Below are 25,579 nucleotides of genomic sequence, written 5' to 3' on the forward strand. Positions count from 1 at the left end.
GAGACAAGCTTTCAAACTACACAGAGCTCTTCCTCAGGTCTGGGGAAAGTACTCAGAGTGTCACAGCTAAATACAAGGCCAACAGATAGAATATGTGCTAACTAGTTATGCTAAACTAAGAGACCTTTCAAGGTGAAGTAGCCTATTAACACCTCTGTATCATAGGACAAAAAAGAGGTTTAGTGGATTATAGATTGTTGTAATAAACCATATATTCAGTGTCTTGATTAAGACCATGATTTTTAGGGAAGGTCTACACTACAAACTTGCATTGGTGTGGCTGCACTGTTTGGTGACGATGCTCTAAGCTGATGGGAGAGAGCTCTCCTCTTTGCTTAATAACTCCACCTCCACGAGAGATGGTAGCTATGTCGGTGGGAAAAGCTCTCCTGCGGTCATAGGACTGTCTGCATTGGGGGTTAAGGTTGGTATAATTACATTGCTTAGGAGTGTGGATTTTTCACACTGCTGAATGACATAGTTATATTGAAGTAAGTGTGTAGCATAGACCTGGCCATAGTGTCTAGCAACGTTAGGAATTTAAGCTCCCAGGCTCATCTTTTGAAAGTGTTGTGCAGGTTTCCTTTGAGGATGGGAGTAATAGGTCAGATGTAGAGTGATCACTTTGTGAAAAGTGTTCACCCACAGTGACATGGTGTTTTTGTCTTCTATCTTCTTCCTCTGTAAGTTCATTTGAGAGCATAGTGATTGTCTCATTTCACCCAGAGAGGTTGGAGGGTTGTTTGAAGACCAGGCTCGTCATCAGAACCAGGCTCCCCATAGACCAGGACAAACTCAAAGTAGCACCAGATCCTGCCAGAACAACAAAAGCAAAACCTGTGGACTTAGCTCCACTGCTACAATGATCAACACCCCTCACAACGCACCTTTTAAGATCCACTGGTCGTATAAATGCCTACCACAACATGTGGTTTACCTCATCCAGTGCACTAAATGTCCCAATAACAACTATGTGGTTGAAACCAGACAATCACTATGTTCTCGAATGAAGTCACACAGGAAAAGTATAAAAGACAAAAACACTGTATTAACTGTGGGTGAACACTATCCACAAAGTGATCACTCTCTATCTGACCTATCAGTCCCCATCCTCAAAGAAAACATGCATGCTTTCAAAAGACAAACCTAGGAGCTTAAATTCCTAACTTTGCTAAACACTAAAAAATCATGGTCTTAATAAAGACACTGGATTTATGGTTTATTACAACAATCTGTTAACCCACTAACCCCCCTTTTTGTCCTATTACTACCGGGATGTTAATGGGCCATTTCACCCTGAGGGTCCCTTAGTTTAGCATGAGTAGTTAGCACACATTCTATCTCTTCAACCTTGTATTTAGCTGTGACGCTCTAAGTACCTTTCCCAGACCTAAGGAAGAGCTCTGTGTAGCTGGAAAGCTTGTCTCTCTCACCAACAGAAATTGGTCCAATAAAATATATTACCTCACCCACCTTGTCTCTCTAGCATCCTGGGACCGACATGGCTACAACAACACTGCATAATTTCCATTAAAGGACATTATTAGAATTGTCCTAAAGGAAATAGATAAATGATACTTGTTCACTCCAGATACTCACGCAGGATCTCTTGGATGGTAACAGGCTCTTTGGTTAGTGCTGGTTCGCTCTCACCAGCCAGGTTTATAGCCCTGACACGGAAGTAGAGTTTGTCCCCAGTGACCAGATCTTTAATGAGTGCAGATGTTCTCTCAGTTAGACCCTGAAGAGCTGGAACCCACTCCGTAGCTGCAAGTAAAGGGTTTCTGTTTTAAAATAATACAAACTTTCTAAATTAAAGTCCCCTCTAGTTTTTTTAGGACTGTGTCTTCAGGAAGTTTAGTGATGACTGTTGAGGGCTTTCTTTGCAACTGATTTCATAAAAGTGGAAGGGAGTGGCTCTAACAGGGAGGCAGTGAGTTAAGTTAATTCTTTCCTGAAATTGATATGTCCCTTAACTATGTATATGGTACTCAGATACTATGGTGACAGAAACATGCTTCTAACAACAATAGTGCAAATAATGGAATTTATCACCATTTTTTTCTGCATTTTTACAAGTTGTTGGCAGTAGGACAGAATTTCTAGTTCTTCTTCAGTAATACTAACAGCATAGAAGTCATGATGCTAAGAGCACTGTTGTCAGGCTGTGATGATGTAACAGTGATTCTGGTAACTCTGCAGGGATTATCATTAGTGATAGATACTAGGGCGATAAGACACTTTAGAAAAACCTAATACAGATTACATGGCATCACCATAGTAACGCGGTACTGCAGTGACCCTAGGAGATACAGCTGCTTTGTCAATGGTGACTGGTAACAGAGAAGATTCTATATTCCATTATTCCATGTTGATGCTATAATGATTGTGGTGATTATGATTATGATGCTGCTGCAGTAGTTGATTTGATGACATGATAATGGTGATGTTGTGAAGATACCACGAACATGAGGATTCTAGACTTGCTGCAGTAATACTTTGATAACCATAGACATGTGGTATCAAGTAAGATTAGGGTAACTGTGGTATTTGATTAAGGGTATGTCTATTCTAGAAACACTACAGTGGCATAGCTGTGGCGCTGCAGTTACACCATTGTAGTGCTGTAATGTAAATTAGGGCTGTCAAGAAAATTGCAATTGCCAAAAAAATTGCAATTAATCATGCAGTTACATAATAGAATATCATTTATTTAAATATTTTTGATGGTTTCTACATTTTCAAATATATTGATTTCAATTACAACACAGAATACAAAGTGTACAGTGCTCACTTTATATTTGTTTTTATTACAAATATTTGCACTATAAAAAACAAAAGAAATCGTATTTTTCAATTCACCTAACACAAATACTGTAGTGCAGTCTCTTTACCATGAAAGCTGAACATACACACGTAGAATTATGTACCCAAAAAACTGCATTCAAAAATAAAACATTGTAAAACTTTAGAGCCTACCAGTCCACTCAGTCCTACTTCTTGTTCAACCAATCACTCAGACAAACAAGTTTGTTTACATTTGCAAGAGATAATGCTGCCCCTTCTTGTTTTACAATGTCACCTGAAAGTGAGAACAGGTGTTTGCATGGCACTGTTGTCACCAACTTGCAGATATTTACGTGCCAGATGTCCTATGTCTCTTTCATGTTTCTGTCAGCATTCCAGAGGACATGCGTCCATGCTGATGACAGGTTCTGCTCTATAACTACCCAAAGCAGTGCGGACCATTCATAGCATGTTCATTTTCATTATCCGAGTCAGATACCACTAGCAGAAGGTTGATTTTTCTTTTTGGTGGTTCGGGTTCTGCAGTTTCCACATCGGAATGTTGCTCTTTTAAGACTTCTGAAAGCATGCTCTACACCTTGTCCCTCTCAAATTTTGGACGGCACTTCAGATTCTTAAACCTTGAGTCGAGTGCTGTAGCTATCTTTAGAAATCTCACATTGGTACTTTCTTTGTGTTTTGTCAAAGCTGCAGTGAAAGTGTTCTTAAAACGAACAATGTGTGCAGGGTCATCATCCGAGACTGCTATAACATGAAATATATGGCAGAATGTGAGTTAAATAGAGCAGGGGACATACAGTTCTCCCCCAAGGAGTTCAATCACAAATTTAATTGACGCATTATTTTTTTAACGTATGTCATCGGCATGGAAGCATGAAGGGGCATACAAATATTTAGCATATCTGGCGCATAAATACCTTGCAATGCCAGCTACAAAAGTGCCATACAAACACCTGTTCTCACTTTTAGGTTACATTGTAAACAAGAAGCGGGCAGCATTATCTCCCATAAATGTAAACAAACTTGTTTGTCTTAGTGATTGGCTGAACAAGAAGTAGGACTGAGTGGACTTGTCGGCTCTAAAGTTTTACACTGTTTTTTTTTTTTTTTTGAGTGCAGTCATGTAACAAAAAACCCCTACATTTGTACGTTTCACTTTTACGATAAAGAGATTGCACTACAGTACTTGTATGACGAATTGAAAAATACTATTTCCTTTGTTTATCATGTTTACAGGGCCAATATTTGTAATAAAAAATAATATAAAGTGAGCACTATACACTTTGTATTCTGTGTTGTAATTGAAATCAATATATTTGAAAATATAGAAAAACATTCAAAAATACTTAATACATTTCAATCAGTGTTCTATTGTTTAACAATGCGATTAAAACTGCGATTAATTATGATTAATTTTTTTAATTGTGATTATTTTTTTGAGTTAATCGTGTGAGTTAACTGCGATTAATTGACAGCCCTAGTGCAAATACTTCCTACATTGACAGAAACAGTTTTTCTGTGGAAGAAGATAATCCACCTCTCCAAGAAGCAGTAGCTAGGTCGATGGAAGAATCCTTCTTTTGGCCTAGGCATATCTACATGGGGAGGGTGGGGGGGCAGGTTGACCTAACTATGGTGCTGCGGGTGCAACATTTTTTACAGTCCTGAGCAATGGAGCTAGGTCAGCCTAAGTTTTAGTGTAGACCAGGCCTCGTGGTGATATGGTATTTATTTTATTAGTATTTCTGTAGCACATAGGAGCCATAGTCAAGGACCAGGACCCCATTGTGCTGGTTGTTGTACATACATAGAACAAAAAGACATTGCTAATGTGTTGTCTGTAGAGATGATATGGGTTGTTTGACTTGCATTGGATGCTGCAGAAATGCTAAGATGGTGATTGCAGTGATGCACTGAGTCTTTTTGCAATACTGTGGTTAACTGCAAGTACCGTTTGTGATGATTATTGTGAAGATGATGGTGTGACAACAATGTTATGCTTGATATGATTATATCATGGTACTATGAGAATGCTGAAGTAAATGTGGCAATGCTTGATAATTATATTAGGATCACGTCCACCATTGTTAGTGGTAAGCTTTAATGTAATGATGCTGGATGTACTTATTTGTAGTGCTGCTGTTGTGAAGCTGTAGTAGTTATGGTGATATTTTCGTTATTCTGTTCTGACTGAGAACGCTCAATCGATACTGTGGTACACCTCTACTTTGATATAACGCTGTCCTCGGGAGCCAAAAAATCTTACCACGTTATAGGTGAAACCGCGTTATATCAAACTTGCTTTGATCCGCCAGAGTCTGCAGCCCAGCCCCGCCCCCCCGGAGCACTGCTTTACCGTGTTATGTTGGGGTAGAGGTGTTCTAGGGCTTACTCACATCCTTCTTTGCAGTACTCCACATTGTAGCCATCTAGTCCCCCTGCTCCAATCCGCTCAGGGGGTCTCCACTTCAGGGTAACAGTGCTGTCAGAGATGTCTTCCACTGTCAAGTGGGTTGGTTCACTTGGGGGAGCTAAAAGAAAATAAGTAGAAAATAAAATCCTGAAATATAGGAGTATAAGTGAGAGAACATGGTAGATGTACAGGGAGTGATCAGTGTATGAATTATCTTACTGAGGGGGGGGGGCGGGGAAAATGATATAGACTCATATCAAAATCTAGCTCTAAAATTTAACCTCTATCATTCCACTTGATGGAAGAATCAGTGACTAAAACCAGGACTGGGAGGAATACAAGATACTTGTACAGAAACATAGGAAGTCTAGATAGATAGCAGTTGCTGTGCATAAGTTCCTTTATAGATAAAAGCTGATGAAGAGACTAGAGCTCTGGAGAAATGAATCAGCTTTTCAGCTGAGGAGAGCAGGGGAACGGGAAAAAACAATATCTGTACAATTTGTATACTGCACTTATGACTTGACTATTACCAGGCAAAATTCACATAGACAGGGCCAAATTCATCAATGGCATAAATTGGTGTAACACATTTTACTTCAGTGGTGGTTTGTTGGCTTACCCCAGTGGTGAAAATGGCCTATAGTATCCATATTTATTTACAAGTGCAACTAGATCTGGTCTGTGCAATAGAAACAGAAACATGAGGAAAAAACATTTTGGTGTCAAGTGGTTTCACTTCTGCTACATTTATCAGCATTCCCCCTCAGAACAGGGGCTTCTTGCCTTGTGAATCTTCTGCACTTCATAGCTCAGCAAGAACAGCAGTTAAATACAGTCCTAGCATCTCATCTTATCTTTGGGTGTACTTCTTTTCTACTAGTTTGAAAAAAAACAAAGAAAAGTCTTGCTAAAGAGTTCTGAGACATGAATAGGCCTCAGGAAAACAAAACTTAGATTTGGGTACCAGTACCAAACCCATAGTTCAAAAATATGAGCTGAAAGTGAACTTGCTTAAAGTCACATATTGCATGACCAAAATACTGTATTGAGAATTTTTCCAGCTGTTGTTATCCGACCCCTGCTTCATCCAGATAGATATTTAAGTAGGATATCCCCAGGGCACATGCTCTGAGGAGTTACTTGAAGGTTGGAATTGCAGAATTGTGTATTTCTAGCATTTTATATCCCTAGTGAAAAAGATACTCTATTTGGGACACATTTCATAAAAGGACTGCAGAGAACCTAATACATGTGAGAGGATGTAAACTGTGTACCAAAGTATTAATACAGTGGCTCATTCTCATACCACTTAAGTAATATGGTATGGCAGAACATATTTTAAATAAATTATTTTTCCCAAACCAAGTATGTATCATAAACTGAACAGCTCTGGAATATTTTGAACATTTTAAATATTGTTTTAAATATTTCAATTATACTGTAAGATCAGTACAGTTTAATACGTTGTTTAATAAATGTAGATTATATTATTAGCATTGTGGCTCATGGTGCTATTAAAAAAATCAGATTTTAACCAGTTCCTTGCTGTTTTTGCATTACATCAACAGCCTTCATTTTCAAAATGAGATAAAGATTGGGCAGCATACACAGGAGGAAAAGGTAATTAGCAGCACATATGACCATACAATACATACTGCAAACCCAAATACTATTCTCTGAAGCACTGGGCTCAGGCTTTATCCCTAATCTAGTAAATCTCTGCCTGTTCCATGAAAAATTTGGACCTTTTTGTTCAGTAGCTCCTCTTGATGGTTCTTGTTGCTTCCCTTCTGTCTCCGTAGCCCAACTGTTGGGTGATTGAAGTCCAGATTTAACAGACCCCTCTTGCAGTTCATCCTTCCCTCCTGGCCCCTTGCAATGGTCTTTTGCTTTCACACTGTCTCCTTCAGAAGACTGTTCCCCCTGGCTACTGTCTGCAGATTGGGCTACTTTAGTCATTTCAGACTCCAGCTATTGGTATTTTTGTTACTGCTGTTTCTAAAGCCCTCAGATGGCTGGCTTCCTGGAGACTCTCACAGTTTGCTCCCAGCTCAGGGACTGCTGTAGACACTGTATTGCTGGGTTGAGAGGAATTATTTATAGAAAATAATTCCTTGGATATTTTCTTAATCAACTAGCCTTGTAGCTCTGGAGGGGGCTAGGATTAAAGGAGGTGGGATACTATGATATTTGCACCCATAAGGGAAGCTGAGAGGGGCTGGGAAAATGCTATTAATTAGTTCCCTCTCCTCTCCAGACCTGGCCTTGGCTCTCACACTTCTAATTATAACAGCTAGAAATTCATCAGCAATTTCACGAAACTAGAACCTCTGTGCTTCCCAGGGAAGGGAAATGGGAGAAAGAGAAGAGAAAAATTACAAAGAAAAAAGGTTTGACCTGAAGAAGAGCTCTGTGTAAGCTTGAAAACTTGTCTCTCTCTCACCAATAGAAGTTGGCCCAATAAAAGATATTACCTCACCCACATTGTCTCTATAAAGAAAAAAGGGTGAGAAGTATGGAATGGAGAGAAAATATCAAATGACTAGTTAGCTGTCTCAAAAAAGTAATCGTTTTTTCTTTTTAGAGAGGTGGAATGAGAAGGTGAAAGTTCATTTATCTGTTTCTTTGAAGTCATAGAGATAATGTACCATTTTGATGAAACTCACCAATTGGCATGAAGGGCTGTGAGGCAGGGCTAGGCCGGGACATGCCAATGGAATTCACAGCATAAAGCCGCATCTCATAAACAACACCTTCAATCATTCGCTTGGCTTCATATGACAGCTCCTTCAAAAGGTCAAAGTTCAGCCGCATCCACCGGTAGCTCTTCTTCTTTTTCCTCTCTAAGATATAGCCTATGAATGAAAAAAATGTCTGTGATGTACAAGAATAAGAAGGGCTGAGACAGCATAATTTTCTGAAGCAAAAGAAAATGGAAAACTACCCTTGTTCTAACTGTATGGAGGGGCCCAATCCAGGCCCAACACTGCTGAGTTTGCACTTCAGAGCCTCGTCTCTGGGGGTCCAGTACTATCTACCTCCTGTGCTCCAGAGTCTTGCTGGGCCCAGTAGTAGCTACTCTACACTGTCATTAGTTCTTGTCATCAGATTTGATTTCCAAGACCTGAAATTTGCCTGAGCTTTTGAGAAGGAATATGATGACACCATCCTCCTCAACAAAAACAACAGTGGAAGGAAGGAAACCCACATTGCTGGAATTGATTATTTCTTTTACTATATTTCCCTTTTCAGTCAAATTGTCCTAAGCCAGAGAGAGTGGCAAGTAAGCAAATAAAAGGCAATAAGAAACCCCTTTAAAACAGAGAGAGAGAGAGAGAGAGAGAGAGGAAAAAAAAAAAGAAAAATATAATTGTAAATGAATTGCCAGGATGTGCATATAACTAAATTGCTGTTGCTCTCCACCTTCCATGCTCTGTTCCCTCTCTACTATTTGACATCCTCATTTGTTTGATCATATTGGAAATTTAGAGTGTAGCTCTTCTGGGGCTGCGGATGCCTTTCTATGTCTGTTGTTAAGCACTTAGCACACTCTTGATGCTATACAATAATAGTATTCTATTATGTATAGTATGTAAAAATAACAAAGTTGAGAAAGAGTAGAGTTCCCATCTGCCCTCTCTAGACCTATTGCATTGCTTGGGAACAAGTATTCTTCATTAATCACTGAACCAGTTAAGGCAGGGATAGGCAACCTATGGCACGCATGCCGAAGGCGGCACACAAGCTGATTTTCAGTGGCACTCATACTGTCTGGGTCTTGACCACCAGTCCAGGGGGCTCTGCATTTTAAATTAATTTTACATGAAGCTTCTTAAACATTTTAATAACCTTATTTACTTTACATACAACAATAGTTTAGTTATATATTATAGACTTATAGAAAGAGACCTTCTAAAAACATTAAAATGTATTACTGGCATGCGAAACCTTAAATTAGAGTGAATAAATGAAGACTCGGCACACCACTTCTGAAAGATTGCTGACCCCTGAATTAAGGTATGAGCGCCTCATGTGAAGATAAAGATTTGGAATAGCGTAGGCCCATTACTAGATAGAGATGGTAAATTTGTTAATAACGATACCGGAAAGACAGAAGTGTTTAGTAAACATTTATTTTCTATATTTGGAAAGCAGCGGGATGATGTACTCATATCATAGGAGAATGATGAAGTACTTTCCAGTTCATTAGTACAGAGTAGGATGTTAGACAACATCTAGTAAGGATAAACATTTTTAATTCAGCAGACCTGGATAACTTTCACCAAGAGTCCTAAAAGAGTTGGCTGAGGAGATCTGTGGCCTGGTGGTGTTAATTTTAATAAATCTTGGAACACTAGGGAAATTCTAGAAGAATGGAAGCGTGTTAATATTATTCCACTATTCAAAAGGGCAAGCGGGATGACCTGGGCAGGCTAGCCTGAAATCAGTCCTGGGCAAAATACTGGATAAGCTGATTATAGGATTCAATTGGTAAAGAGTTAAAGGATAGGAATATAATTAATGCCAGTCAAAATGGTTTTGTGGAAAATAGGTTTAGTTAAACAATCTGATTTAATTTTTTGATGAGATTACAAGTTTGGCTGAAAAAGGTAACTGCATAGATCTAATATATTTAGACTGCTATAAGGTGTTTGGCTGAGTACCATACTACAGCCTGATTAAAAAATTAGTACTATGCAGTATCAATAGAGCACATGTTAAATGGATTAAGAACTGGCTAGCTGACAGGTCTCAAAAAGTAGTTATCAATGGGGAATCATCATTAAATAGGGGTGTTTCTGGTGGGGGTCTACAGGGATCAGTATGAGGCCCAAAACTATTCAACATTTTCATCAATGTTCGGGAAGTAAATATAAAATCACAGCTGATAAAATTTGTGTATGACACGAAGACTGGCTGTCAGAGAGGTAAATAAGGAGGACCGGGCAGTCATACAGTGTGATCTGGATTGCTTCTTAAGCAAAGCCTCAAAGAAAATGCATTTTAATACAACCCAATGCAAAGTTATACAACTAGGAACAAAGAATGCAGGCCGTTCTTGCAGAATGGGGGACTGTATCCTGGAAAATAGTGACTCTGAAAAGAATTTGGGAGTCCAAGTGAATTCTGTGGCAAAAAGGGCTAATGTGATCCTTGGTTACGTAAACATGGGAGTAGGGAGTATGAGCAGAGAGGTGATTTTACCTCTGTATATGGTATTGGTGAAACTGTTATTTGCGTACTGTGTACAGTTCTGGTGTTCACATTTTAAAAAGGATGATTAGAAACTGGAAAAAGTGAAGAAAAGAGCCACAAAAATTATTCAACGGCTGAAGAAAATGGTTTACAGTGAGAGACTTAAGGAGCTCAATATGTTTAGCTTATCAAAAAGAAGATTGAGAGGTGACATGATTACTGCGTGTAAGTACTTTCATAGTGACAAAATATCCAGCACTAAAGCGTTATTTAATGTAGTGGAGAAAGGCATAACAAGAACCAGTGGCTAAAAGTTGAAGCCAGAGAAATTCAAATTAGAAGTTAGACAAAAAATTTTTAACAGTGAGAGTAATTATCTATTGGAATAAATTACCAAGGTAAATGGTAGTCTCCATCTCCTGTTGTGTTCAAATTAAGACTGGATAACTTTCTGGAAGATGTGCTTTCACCAAACACGTTATGCTTTATTAAATGCATGTTACTGGTCTCAATGTAGTGGTAACAGGGTGAAAATTAATGACCTCTGACTAATGGTCCCTTCTGGCCTTAAACTGTATGAATCTTCCCACATAATTTGTGTATGAAATGCATTGTGATCCTTGCATGGTAGATAATTTAAAAGAACAAGTATTACCGTTCTAGTTTGGTTTGAGTGAGATCCTATTATTATGATTTCCCCTGACATTTTTCACTTCTGATGCTGGGAGACCAGGTGCCAGCTTATGCCAAGGCCCCTAGGCCTCATGGAACAATGACAGATGCGTAGCTGGAAACCAGTCTGGCTCACCTGTGTATTAGCATTGTTACAATAGATGTTAAGTTTATAAGAATGTGTTTAATGTTTAGACTTGATGAAATGCTGGTAGGATGCTGCATGCATTGATCTTACTTATAACATCTGTATCCCATGGTATACAGTTATATGGAGTGTTTGCATTGTAAAGCTCAGTAATTGTGTAACTCACCAAACAGGAAAGAAGCTTTAATTAATGTAACATGCTGGTCCCGCACACAAGAAGGCCTATTGAAACCAAATGAGCCATTGTAAAACATCAAAGTACAAAGATTTTGTTGATTGTCCCACACCCCCCCATGAAGAGGAGATAGGTGCAAACACTTATCCCATCAGTTTGAACTATGGGGGAAGGGAATAAAAATCCTATATGTTGCAAAAAATTAATAAAAAAGTAAAGATTTGATCAATTAGATCAGTATGAGTTTCAGAAGTATTAATTTTAAGTTCAAAAACAGTACAAATGGAAGCAGCTAAAATAAAACTTTGCAAACATTTTAGAAACATGACACCAAACAATGATATATTAATTCAGTATAATATCAAATCAGTCCTATCTTATCAGTGGGAGGGGTGTGTTTGTTTCCTTGCTGTACAAAGTAGTGGAATTCAGGGTTGCAGTGTAGAAAGGAAGAGACATACTGTGACGAACTGGGACTGTCTTACTGTGGTCTGTGAATGCTGACAGGGGAGTGTGGCTGGGATAGTCTGCATTGCAGAATGGGAGTCTGCCCGAGGGCGCATACCTGAGTGTGTAACATGAGAACCCAGGAAGGGGTTGAAGGCCAGGTGATACCTTGGCCCGGGAAACTGAACAAAGGCTGTGGGAGGGGTCGCTGAAGGCAGTGTGCTGGAAGCGGGCTGGAGAGATGGCTGGGAGACAGAGATGGCTCTGACCCCCCAAAGGGGGGTGGGCTGGGACGCCCTGGGACCCCATGATGGACCTAACTGAGGGGGTCCCTGTTGTCTGTGCCTGCAAGACCTGTCTTGGACTGTATTCCTGTCATCCAAATAAACCTTCTGCTTTACTGGCTGGCTGAGAGTCATGGTGAATCGCAGGAGGCCGGGGGTGCAGGGCCCTGAGTCCCCCAATACTCCGCGACACATACCGTAAGTCATCTTCAACAGAAAGCCGGGAGCCATACTTTGTTTTGATTGCAGTTAATACTGAGAAGCCTGACTGGCATAGGTATGTGGATAAAAAAGGAATAAGGGCTTTAGGTACCCAGTATATTAATTCATGAAACTCAGATAACCACCAATAACCAAAAGTCTGCAACTGGCATTTGTGAAAAATTGTGCTGCAGTTCCTTGGAGCTTGACAGGCTTAATAAGGCTTTCCTCTTCTTCTGTGGGGTTCGGCTTAAAGCTGAATGGGTTCCTGATCCATTGATTACATTTGTCTTTACCCACTTCAGGAAAGTATTCACAAAACTGCTCCTGCAGACTCCCTAAGTGCTGAATAATTACGTCCTGAATACTGTAAACTGACAGATCACTGCATTGTTCCATAACATCCTCCAGTATTGAAAAGATGGACACAGATCCCTGCAGCACACTTGAAGGCCACAGTTCACGTTTGTTAATGAATGCTGCTATTCGATCATTAATGATGAAAACATTTGCATCTCGTCCCTGAAGTGACACATTCAGTAAATTCAGTCGCTCAAATATGTCAGCTAGATATGACAACAAGGATATCCAAGTGTCACTGAAATGCTGTACAAGCAGAGAATTATTATCAGCAAGAAAAATATGGACTTCCTCACGCAGTTCACATAGTCTTGTCAGCATCTTGCCCCTGGACAGCCAATGAACATCTGCACGTAACAACAACTGTGTGAAGTTTTCCCCCATCTCTTCGCATAAAATGGCAAAACCCTTGAATTAACCGGGCACAACTTTATAAAGTTTATAATTTTTATTGCAACTGAGAGAACATTGCTGAGCTCCTCTGCCATCTTCTTAGAAGCCAGTGCTTGTCTGTGGATCGTACAATGATTCCAGGTTGCTGTAGGGGACACTTCTTGTACCCTTGTCACAAGTCCACTATACCATCCTGTCCTAGACAATGCTCCATCGCTGCAAATTCCAAAACAACGTCCCCGATCAAGACCTGTGTCTTGGACAAAATTATTTAATAGTTTAAAAAGCTCGTCACCAGTTGCTCATGTTGGAAGTGGATGGCAAAACAGAAATTCCTCTTTTAATTCTGTTGCTGTAGCAAAACGAATATACATGAGTAGCTATGCAGCATTTGATATATCGGTAGACTCATCTATCTGAATTGAATAATATGGGCTCTGACAAACACTTTTTAGGAGCTGTTCTTTTATATCAGTGGCCATCTCTGCAATATGGTGTGAAACTGTGTCATTAGAAAGTGGGATTACGTCTAGCTGTGATGCTGCTTTCTCTTCCATCATCACCACACATATCCTTTGCAGCTGGAAGTAGTAGTTTCTCACCTATGTTGTGCAGCTTACCAGCTCAGGCAATGCACAAAGCCACATGGTAAGACGCCTCAGTAGCATGCATATTAACAGTGCGGTAGAATTCAACAACTTTTTTTTTTGTCCTGTTAACGAGATGCTGGCATAGCTTGCAGGGCCACATATTGTCATTTACCAGTACTTCGCCACATACAACATCTTAGGGTGACCAGACAGCAAATGTGAAAAATCAGGACGGGGTGGGAGGTAATAGGAGCCTATATAAGAAAAAACCCAAAATTGGGACTGTCCTTATAAAATCGGGACATCTGGTTACCCTACAACACCTTGAGGCCTTGGTGCATCGCTGGACCAGCTCCATGTAAAGCCCAGTTTGAAATAAGCTTTATCATATTTTTGTCTTCTGCATTTTGCTGGAACTTCCACTTATGCCCTCGCTTTGGCTTGTGTTGTAAGCTTTTCTCCCTTTGTCACAAAACGATCCATTTCTCATATAAGCTGTTTCTTGCTGATAATGTTTTTAAGTTCTTGGGGGGAAAAAAACATGCAACAGATGTCTGACGTTTCGGAGTTGCTAAGAGAGCCCTGCATGGGACTAGTGAAGGGCCCTAAAGCATCCCATGAGGCTGCGGCTCCCACTGTCAGAGCAGGGCAGGCTGCGGTTCCCCTTGTCACCTCAGGGCAGGCTTCCAGCTGATAGATTATGTAATCAGTTCTAAACATGGAGGGTTTCTCAAGGTGTACTTACTTTCAGTAACTTTTAAATGAGGATAGAATATTTATCCCCATATTCTATATGGGGATAAAACAAATAATTTTCTGATGTACACCACAGTCTCTCACACTCTTTAGGAGGATCAGCGTAGGCAGGAGCAGTTTCAGCAACACAGTTTCTCCCTCTGATTCCCAGGCACATTCTGCTCCATTTCTCCCTGACTGTAGGAAGCTATCCACTGTTGTACATCAAAACTATAAAAAAACTAGGAAATTAGTAAACAAAAATTACAGTGATAGTAGTATTAGTGACCTCAACAGTGTTAAGGCAGAATAACTTTCCAAACACATGGAAAGCATGACAGTCAAACTGCTGATCTATTGATATAAAAGCATATAAGGTCACTCACTTAAGGTTTTGTGCTAGAGAGTGTAAGTTTAATGAAGTTGTATTGCTTTTTGTTATGTATTGGAGATGGACATGAAAGCCTTATGGAGTGTTGGAATGCATCAAAGATAATGTTATGGGCAATATGAAGATGGAAGGGAATGCACAAGTCTTTCCCCTTAACTTCTTATTTTCATACTTTTAAGGGTTTCAGTGAAAGGAGTGAATTCTGCTGCAACCTTAACTATCACTAAACATAGTATTTGCAGTTTTTGTTCTAGTTCTGCTGATAGCAAAATCCTTGACATGATATTAGCTAAAACTTTCATTAGGGATTGAAAACAATCCTTAAGTGACCCGACCCAACCCAAAAGAGCTCCACCTAACTGAACCATTGGCGTGATCTTTTCAAACTATTTTGTGAGCTTTTGAAAACAGCAACATGGCCACCACTGGTTTATTTCTTCACATCTAATAGTTTAAGCTATTAACTCCTTGGTGGCTGGAGTGGACATTTTGCAGGTCCTATTATTCCTGCACAGGGTACAAGTGACTCCTATAGAAGTTACTCTTTTCTTTTGGGAAAAAACGAAGCTCTAATACAAACTCTACTCTCCTAGAATATAGTACGAGGAGTTAAAAGGGAGGAATATAGTAGATCATCCATAGCTCCAGTGCTTCTCATAAGGCTTCATAAAGGTTGGACTGTACTGAAACAAGAAAACTCAAGCAAGTCCAGACCCTATAGACTTCAGCAAAGTTTCAGAGTCTGGAATGGGAATGTCTAACTTTATTTTCCTTCTGCCTTGACACTAGACATTCCCATTTGTGCCTTTGTCCAAACACAGACTTACCTCTGTCAGAGAAATGTGTCCCTGATTTAGATGGGGCAGATACGGGGCACTCTGCCCCTAAGATTAAAGGGCCAGGATTCCGATAGCTTGAGAATGAGTAGTGTGCATCTCTCAGTTTTAAGAGTCAGCATCTCTGATTTCTGTATGAACAGGCTGATAAAGGTCCCCAGGTCTCATTTTAAAGGGCCAGTAACTGGTATAGATGAGTCTGCTGAGGACTCTGTCTTTTTAGCAACTCTTACCCAGTATTGGTTGTCCTCCATCATATTTAGGGGGTTGCCACTGTACTGTGCAGTAATCCTCTCCAACATCGATGATCTTGGGAGCCTCTGGAGGATCAGGAACATCTAAAGATTGTATGAGAGAGGGAGTCTCAAAATTGTTACCCTTGCCATCAGCTATGTTACTAAACATTTTTGTTTAGCATTTTTCAACATTATATATCTAAAAGATATCTGCACAACCAAATCAAACCTATTGAGAGATCCCTCCTCTTTCATTTTGAAGACACTGTCTGTGGTATTTCTAATGTGCAGACCTAGATCTGTAGCATCTAAGCACCAGATACAGTATAAGTCATTACCTCAGTCCAGACTGAGCCCTGCTCTTTGATGCTTCTAGGTTAGATTGCTTTTACTTTAAATTATGTTTGATTATTCATATTTCTTAATCTGTACATACATAGATACATCTTTGTGAAATACAAAATTTTAGCTGGATAGCAGTCTATATAATCTGCCCACACCCCACCAAGGTTTTGACAGCTGCAGTCATAACATGTTTCCTCTGGCCTGCAGAATAGGTGCATTCCTGAGACGCATCATTGTTGTTCCATAATTTGTCAGGCAGAGGGAGCTGTTGCAGAGAGAGGCTGCCTCTTGCTACTCCTGGGGGAATTCTGCAACACTGCACATGCACAGAATTTCTGTCCCCCACAAATTTTTTTTTCTCTGCTGGAGAGGTGCTGTAGTTACACTGTTCACCCACCAGGGGATGCTGTGGTGCCAAAACAAAGGGAAGCAGGCTCACCAGCCATAGCAGTCTGCAGCTGACAGGGAGGAAGAGAGACTGGGTTCCTCACAGAGCCCTGCCCATGGGGACAGGTGAGAAGGCATGGGATATGGAAGGGGACAGACAGAGCAGGGAACATGGGGCTACTGGGGGGGTCACATAGACTGGGTTGAAAAGGGCTAGTGGGGAGGACAGACTAGGGCAGGGTCTGAATGGGAGTGGGGGTGCAGGGCCATGTTGGGAGGAGGGGGGATGGCTGCGTGGGGATGCAGGGACACATGGCCATGAGGGGGAAGGGTGGTGCAGTGACACATGGGGACAGGGGCAGATGTGCCTGACTGTATTGGAGAGGCTGTGGGTCAGCCAGAGTCTGCATGGAGGAGGCTCCCCAACTCCCTAACAATCTCTCCCCTGCAAAAAAACACCGTTCCATACTTGTTCCACCCACACCCAACAGCCCTCCAGGTTCACTCCCAGTCTCCTTCCCAGCAATTACTTCCCTCTCCCTCAACTCCTCCATTACCTCTGACTCCCACAAGCCTTTGCACTGCTTCTGGGGGATTCAGAAAATGCATTTCTGTATTGTAGTTTAAATTAAATTACTCAAAGTTCTGTATTAATATGCTCAGTAAGGAATCTGTTTGTCAAAAAAACATTTCCTGAATCTTTTTTGTTGTCTCTATTATTACAGACATACTTGCTGACAAACGTATTTTGAAATAAAATTAACAAAATAATTGTAGCTGGTGTGATTATATTGTGTTATTTTGACAAATAAAATATGCCGAATTTTGCAGAATTTTAAAATATTGAGCATAGAATTTTTAGTTTTTTGGCACAGAATTCCCCCAGGAGTATTGTGCCTAAATTCCACCTGTTAGGAAATGAGTTAATCTGACATGGCTCCCATTTCTTGGGTCTTCTGTGTCGGACACCATGATGGGGATGATCAGGCCTAGTTGCTGGAGCTGTTAAGCCTAGTGGTCAGAGCCAGGGTAGGAGCTGGAATGAGGAGTCCAAAGCAGGGTGGAAGCAAGGCTGGAGTGAGAGCAAGGCTGGAACAGGATGCGAGTAAGAGCAGGACTAGGAACAGGGCTGAAGCAAGAGCAAGGCTGGAGAGGCTAAGGTTTGGGGAGTAGGTTACCATCGTCAGGCAGGAGAGAGTTCTAAGTCCTGGAGTGATGTTGAGCTGACTGAACTACTGTTCCTCCTGTGGGGTTTATATACCTGCCCAATACAAGAGTGACTCACCATCTTCAATTACTGTGTGTCCCCCTACCTCCCGACGGCACCTCCCTAATGCCTTTGGACCCAACTTGTCTGGGTGCAATTGATAGAATTCATGAAGCACATTGGGTGCATGTATGTTACAGGCTGGTTCCCATGAACGATCATCTGGGGTATTCCCTTCCAGTCCTTAGAGGAGTATAGAGGCTAGGTTCTGTCTCACCTCATATTCTTCCTGTTCCTGAATCGAGATTTGGAGTGGAGGTGGTTGTGTGTATCTAGGAAAGAAGTTATCCACATATTTTTAACAAGAAAACACGGAATACTGGATGTCTTCATGGTACGCGGTAGCTGGAGCTTAAAGGTCACCAGGTTAATCTGTTGAATGATCTGGAATGAGCCAAGATAACAGTAGTTTAGTTTCCTTGAGGGTTGGGAGGTGTCAAAGTGCTGAGATGAGAGCCATATCCTGTTGATGAATGTCAGTGTATTGTTTGTAGTCCTCTTTGGCTGAGTTTGTGTGATTTTAATTCCTTTTGAATGCAGTGGAGATGTTCAGCCAAATTGGAGGCCACAGGGTCATGGGAGGCTGGCAGTACAGATGGATGAAATCAGGGCTGGAAGCAATAATTGAAATAGAAGGGACTTTGGCAGGTTGATTTGTGATCAGAGTTATTGTAAGCAAACTCGGCAAAAGGCAAGAGCCTGACCCAGTCATGTTGATGAATCAGTGAAGACATTTTTCTAGAATTTGGCTTATCCGTTCTGTTTGTCCATCCATGTGGGGGTGGTAGGCAGAGGAAATGTGTAGAGTGACTTCCAGGAGTTTGAACAATTCTCTCCAAAAATGGGAGACAAATTGTGGCCCACAGTTCGGTGTAATGTCAGTTGGTAACCCATGGAGCTTGAAGATGTGGTTGAAAAATAAGTGAGCCATTGCTTGTGCAGTGGGGATCTTCTGAGAAGGCAAAAAGTGCACCATTTTGGTGTGGAGGTTGACAATGATCAGTGTAGCTGTGCAGCCCTGAGCAGTGGGGCAGTCAGTGATTAAATCTATTTATTGATTTAACCGCTACCCCTTCCTACTTCTCCACGTGGGCACCAATGATACTGCCAAGAATGACCTTGAGCAGGTCACTGCAGACTACGTGGCTCTGGGAAGAAGAGTAAAGGAGTTTGAGACGCAAGTCATGTTCTTGTCCATCCTCCCTGTTGAAGGAAAAGGCCCAGGTAGGGACCATCGAATTGTGGAGGTAAATGCGTGATTGCGCAGGTGGTGTCAGAGAGAAGGCTTTGGATTCTTCAACCATGGGATGTTGTTCCTGGAAGAAGGATTGCTAGGAAGAGATGGTATCCAGCTAACGAAGAGAGGGAAGAGCATCTTCGCAGGCATGCTTGCTAACCTAGTGAGGAGGGCTTTAAACTAGGTTTGCTGGAGGATGGTGACCTAAGCCCTGAGGGAAGTGGGATACCAGGAGGAAACACAAGGAGGAGGGTGCAACAGGGGAAGCCTCCTGATTCATACTGAGAAAGTAGGGCAATAGTCTAGTTCTCGTAGGTGCCTGTACACGAACGCAAGAAGCCTGGGAAACAAACAGGAAGAATTGGAAGTCCTGGCACAGTCAAGGAACTGTGATTGCAATAACAGAGACTTGGTGGGGTAACTCACATGACTGGAGCACTGTCATGGATGGGTATACACTGTTCAGGAAGGACAGGCAGGGGAGAAAAGGTGGAGGAGTTGCACTGTATGTAAGGGAGCAATATGATTGCTCAGAGCTCCAGTATGAAACTGGAGAGAAGCCTGTTAAGAGTTTTTGTGTTAAGTTTAGAGGCGAGAGCAATGAGGGTGATGTTGTGGTGGGTATCAGCTACAGACCACCAAACCAGAAGGATGAGGTAGACGAGGCTTTCGTCGGACAACTAACAGAAGTTTCCAGATCACAGACCCTGGTTCTCAGGGGGGACTTCAATCACCCTGACATCTGCTGGGAGAGCAATACAGCAGTGCACAGACAATCAAGGAAGTTTTTGGAGAGTGTTGGGGACAACTTCCTGGTGCAAGTGCTGGAGGATCCAACTAGATGGTCGAGTTCAGGATCCTGACAAAAGGAAGAAAGAAAAGCAGCAGAATACAGACTCTGAACTTCAGAAAAGCAGACTTTGACTCCCACAGGGAACTGATGGGCAGGATCCCCTGAGAAGTTAATATGAGGGGGAAAGGAGTCCAGGAGAGCTGGCTGTATTTTAAAGAAGCCTTATTGAGGGCGATGTGCAGAGAGAATAGCAAATATGGCAGGTGACCACCTTGGCTTAACAGAGAAATCTTCGGTGAGCTTAAACACAAAAAGGAGGCTTATAAGAAGTGGAAACTTGGACAGATGACTAGGGAGGAGTATAAAAATATTGCTTGAGCATACAGGGGTGTAATGAGGAAGGCGAAAGTATAATTAGAGTTGCAACTAGCAAGGGATGTGAAGGGTAACAAGAAGTATTCTACAGGTATGTTAGCAACAAGAGGAAGGTCAGGGAAACTGTGGGACCCTTACTGAATGGGGGAGGCAACCTAGTGACAGATGATGTGGAAAAAGCTGAAGTACACAATGCTTTTTTTGCCTCAGTCTTCACAGACAAGGTCAGCTCTCAGACTGCTGCAGTGGGCAGCACAGTATGGGGAGGAGGTGAACAGCCCTCAGTGGTGAAAGAACAGGTTAAGGACTATTTAGAAAAGTTGGACAGGCACAAGTCCATGGGGCCGCATGCAATGAATGCGAGGGTGCTGCGGGAGTTGGTTGATGTGATTGCAGAGCCATTGGCCATGATCTTTGAAAAATCGTGGCAATCGGGGGAGGTTCCGGACGATTGGAAAAAGGCAAATGTAGTGCCCATCTTTAAAAAAAGGAAGAAGGAGAATCTGGGGAACTACAAACCGGTCAGCCTCACCTCAGTCCCTGGAAAAATCATGGCGCAGGTCCTCAAGGAATCCATTTTGAAGCACTTGGAGGAGAGGACGTTGAACAGGAACAGTCAACATGGATTCACCAAGGGCAAGTCATGCCTGACCATTCTGAATGCCTTCTATGATGAGATAACTGGCTTTGCGGATATGGGGAAAGCGTTGAACAGAGGTGATATATCTTGACTTAAGCAAAGCTTTTGATACAGTCTCCCATAGTATTCTTGCCAGCAAGTCAAAGAAATATGGATTGAATGAACGGACTATAAGGTGGATAGAAAGCTGGCTAGATCATCGGGCTCAGCAGGTAGTGATCAACGACTCAATGTCTAGTTGGCAACCGATATCAAGTGGAGTGCCCCAGGAGTTGGTCCTGGGGCCGGTTTTGTTCAACATCTTCATTAATGATCTGGATGATGGGATGGATTGCACCCTCAGCAAGTTCACGGATGACACTAAGTTGTGGGGAGAGGTAGATACACTGGAGGGTAGGGCTAGGGTCCAGAGTAACCTAGACAAATTGGAGGACTGGGCCAAAAGAAATCTGATGAGGTTCGATAAGGACAAGTGCAGAGTCCTGCACTTAGGACGGAAGAATCCCATGCACTGCTACAGGCTGGGGACTGACTGGCTAAACGGCAGGTCTGCAGAAAAGGACCTGGGGATTACAGTGGACGAGAAGCTGGATATGAGTCAGCACTGTGCCTTTGTGGCCAAGAAGGCGAACGGCATATTGGGCTTCATTAGAAGGAGCATTGCCAGCAGATCGAGGGAAGTGATTATTCCCCTCTATTTGGCACTGATGAGGCCACATCTGGAGTAATGCATCCAGTTTTTGGCCCCCCATTACAGAAAGGATGTGAACAAATTGGAGAGAGTTCAGCGGAGGGCAATGAAAATGATTAGGGGGTTGGGGCACATGCTTTATAAGGAGAGGCTGAGGGAACTGGGCTTATTTTGTCTGCATAAGAGAGAAGTGTGAGGGGGAATTTGATAGCAGCCTTCAAGTACATGAAGGGGGGTTCCAAAGAGGATGAAGCTAGTCAGTTCTCAGTGGTGGCAGATGACAGAACAAGGAGGAATGGTCTCAAGTTGCAGTGGGGAAGGCCTAGATTGGATATTAGGAAAAACTATTTCACTGGGAGGGGGGGTGAAGCATTGGAATAGGTTACGTAGGGAGGTGGTGGAATCTCCATCCTTAGAGGTTTTTAAGGCCCGGCTTGACAAAGCCCTGGCTAGGATGATTTAGTTGGTATTGGTCCTGCTTTGAGCAGGGTGTTGGACTAGATGACTTCTGAGGTCTCTTCCAACCCTAATCTTCTTTGATTCTATGATATTGAGGCCCCAGGTTCAGATAGGGGTGGAAGTGGGATCAGGACACCCAGCGGCTTGGTAGGGGGATCTTCATCCAGCTGCATGTCTCACAGGAAGCTTTGATGGAGGAGAATAGTTTTGGCCACCAAAAATTGTGAGAAATCAGCTTCTTTGTCTTCCAGTACCTAAAGTGGCCTGCCAGCTGGGAATTGTGGCATAGCCAGAGTACAGCTAGATGGGGTGATCCAGGCAATCCTTGAACCAGACTAACTTGTTTTTGACTGACTGAGAAGTTTGGGTCAGAATTGGCTGACATCTATTTCACTGAAAGCAGATCACTGACCAGTGAGGACTTTACAAGGCCAAAAGATCAATGTTGAAGCACATTCACAAAATGGCAGGGCTTTCAATATATTTCGAGAGCGTTATCCCCTTTATCTAGGTACTCCCCCTTGCAGGATAATGCACTGAGTTCACCATTTCGGGTTCTGAGCCAGTAGATCAGGGTGAAGTTAAATCTAGTAAGGAAGAGGGACCAGCATATTTGACATTGGTTGTGGGCTGTGGCATTCAGAGATGTTTTATGATCTGTGAACACATTGACTGGAAAGCGCGCACCTTCTAGATGGTGATGCCACTCCTGAAATGCAGCCTTGATGGCCAGTAATTCCTTATCGTACATTTGGTAATTTTGTTCCTCAGGTGTCTATTTCCTAGAATAAAAGGCACAAGCGTGGAGGTCATTTGAGGACCACATCGTTGAGATAATACTACCCTGATTGTATAATTGGAAACATCTGTTTCAACAACAAAAAGGTTTAGCTGCATCTTGGTATACTAACATAGGGGCAGAAGTAAATGCTTTCTTCAGCCAATCAAAAGCCAGTTGGGCTTCTGGTGTCCCGTTGAAAGCAGAGTTCTTCTGTAGCAGCTGGGTAATTGGGAACACCGCTTTTGAGAGCCCTTGGATGAATTAGAAGCTGGCAAATCCTAGAAAGCATCGGATATCACAAATGCTCTTGGCAGTTGCCCAAGTCAAAATTGCAGAAACCTTTTTGGGATCCATACTTATTCCACTGGGAGAGATGGTATAACCCAAGAAGTCCACAGCAGTGCGATCAAATTCATATTTCCCAGGCTTCCTATATAGGCCATTTGCTCAAAGACATTCAAGTAACAACCGGACATGCTGGTGATGCAAGGTTTGATTTTCTGAAAAAATAAGAATGTCATCTAGATAGATTATGATAAACTGGTTCAGAACCTCCCTGAAGATATCATTAATCAAATGCTGGAACATGGCGGAGATGTTACAGAGACCAAAAGGCATCATGAAGTACTCAAAAAGCCCATACCAAGTACGAAAGTCTGTTTTCCATTCATTACCCTCTCAGATGTAGACCATGTGATAGGTGCTTTAGTGGAAATTTTTGCTGAGCTGACCCTTTCTATTTCTTTGTTGATCAATGACAAGGGATATTTATTTTTGATGGCTATATTGTTCAGTGTTCGATAGTATATGCAGAGGTGCTGGTGCCATCCATTTTTTGACAAAACAGGATTGGGGCCGCAGTGGGGGACACAGACAGATGGATAAAATTCTTTGCCAGATTTTCATCGAGATACTCCCATAGGAACCTGAGTTCAGGGTTCTGATTGGATAAATTTTGCACAAAGGGGATTTTGGCCCCTAGCTGGAGGTCTATGGGGCAGTCATAGGACCTATGCGGGGGCAGAGCATCAGTATTATTTTTATCAAATACATCTGCAAGGTCCTTGCATTTCACAAGGATTGGTGAATTATCCTAATTCAGAGCCTGCTGTGTGCAGAAAATGGTGGTCTTGCCCAGATTACATCTAGGGTCTTCAAAACCAGATTGGACTAGGCACTGATGTAGACACTAGTCAGCTTCAAACCAAACTTCTTGTGCTCTCCAAGAAATGCTCATATCGTGGAGAGAGAGCCAGGGGATGCCAGGCATGATTGGGAAGTGAGGTTAGTTAATATGTGTAATACAATGGCTGCATGTATGTTGTTCTACCTTATTTAAGAACAGAAATTAATAATATAAAGAACTTCTACCTTTTGTAAATCCTATCTTAGTATTTGTCCTGATGACCTCATACAGCAATGAACTACAAAGGTTTACAATTCAGCATGCAAAAAACATTTCCTTTTATCACTTCTAAATTTGTTCAGTTTGCCTTTGTTCTGATAATGCAGGCCAGGATATAAAGAAGGAGCGGATTGATTTTCACAACACCCATCATAAGCTAGAGTACTTCAGTCAAACTCCCCTCTAGCTCTTCTCCTTTGTAGGCTAAATAATTCCAGTCCTTTTTAATATCTTATACCATATGTACATATCCCTTTATTCCATTAACTGTTTACCATACATATAATAAAGTCGTTTCTGTTAGAAAACTCACACAACAAAATGGCAAAAAGTGATTTCATTCTATATACATATCAACCCCACTGAGAGAAGAGACTGGATCACTGACATTCAAAAATGTAGGGAAATGGAAGGGAAGGATATTCATATAACCTAATTTTTAAGATTTAGGAATGATTCTTTCTCCTCCCAGATAGGGAATACAAGGGAAGCTAAACATTTCTGTCAGGTTTTATGAAACTTATTCCTCTCATATGGTCATTTTTCACCTCTTTGAACTCACAGTCAGAGCTGTTCTCAGGTTTACAGAAATGAGGGTAGGTCCGTCCCACTGAACTCAGGAGTTTTTCAGAGACTGGTTATTCCTGTCCGTCACTTACCAATAACCTTTACTGTGATATCAGCCTTATCTTCTCCTGCTGGGTTCTTTACTGTAACTCTATAAACCCCCTCATCTGGCTTCTCTGCTCCTTCAATGATGAAGATACAGTGGTCTTCATGCATCTCTACACGAACTCTACCTTCAGTTTCAGAGAGAAGCTGTGGGCATTGAAAACATCAAGTGAAGTCATTTGTATCTACCGTAGGGTGGAAACAGGAGAGCCTAATGCTGTGTCTGAATGAAGGGAACAGGGATTTGCATAAACACGCTGAGCCTGCAGCAACATGTAAGTCTTTCTGACACCGACCATTACCAGTATCACTGAAAAGCTATCGATGAAGTTTTATTCTATTTTAAGGTTCTGTTGTATAGGAACAACAGGACATCAGTGGGAGGCCATTAACAGCTCGGAACATTCTCCTTTGGGGAGAAATTGGTTTTTAAAGCTCTGTAAGCACCATTAGTAGTTAAAAAGACCCTATTGCATTTCTCAAACTTGTGACTTGGGAATTTTCCTCTGCTCCTGTCTCTCCCTTGGCCCACACGTTTTGTCTGTGTCCAAATCTTGTTGCTTCTTCCTCCTTGACATTTCTAAGATCTGAACTTTTGACCTTTTGTTTTTATCCACAATACTAAAACCCTTGTCAGAG

At 41.7% G+C, this 25,579-nt stretch overlaps 1 protein-coding gene and 2 long non-coding RNA genes across 3 annotated transcripts in view; 2 read left to right on the forward strand and 1 right to left on the reverse strand.

Moving 5' to 3' along the window:
- Window positions 1-25,579, forward strand: part of LOC122173621 (uncharacterized) — a 133,463-nt gene that overhangs the window by 45,023 nt on the left and 62,861 nt on the right. The gene's annotated exons all lie outside the window — the stretch shown is intronic.
- Window positions 1-25,579, reverse strand: part of MYBPC3 (myosin binding protein C3) — a 122,016-nt gene that overhangs the window by 30,951 nt on the left and 65,486 nt on the right. The window contains exons 23-27 of the mRNA XM_008162799.4: window positions 24,928-25,087; window positions 15,886-15,990; window positions 7,891-8,079; window positions 5,205-5,339; window positions 1,600-1,767 (exon numbers count right to left, since the gene is read on the reverse strand). Coding sequence (XP_008161021.2) covers window positions 1,600-1,767; window positions 5,205-5,339; window positions 7,891-8,079; window positions 15,886-15,990; window positions 24,928-25,087 — 757 coding nt within the window. The remainder of the gene's footprint in view (window positions 1-1,599; window positions 1,768-5,204; window positions 5,340-7,890; window positions 8,080-15,885; window positions 15,991-24,927; window positions 25,088-25,579) is intronic.
- LOC135983412 (uncharacterized) overlaps window positions 1-25,579 on the forward strand; it is a 68,844-nt gene that overhangs the window by 29,652 nt on the left and 13,613 nt on the right. The window lies entirely within an intron of this gene.

The sequence above is a fragment of the Chrysemys picta genome, chromosome 4 (genome assembly GCF_011386835.1).
Source record: "Chrysemys picta bellii isolate R12L10 chromosome 4, ASM1138683v2, whole genome shotgun sequence".
In the NCBI taxonomy this organism is placed as follows: Eukaryota; Metazoa; Chordata; order Testudines; family Emydidae; genus Chrysemys; species Chrysemys picta.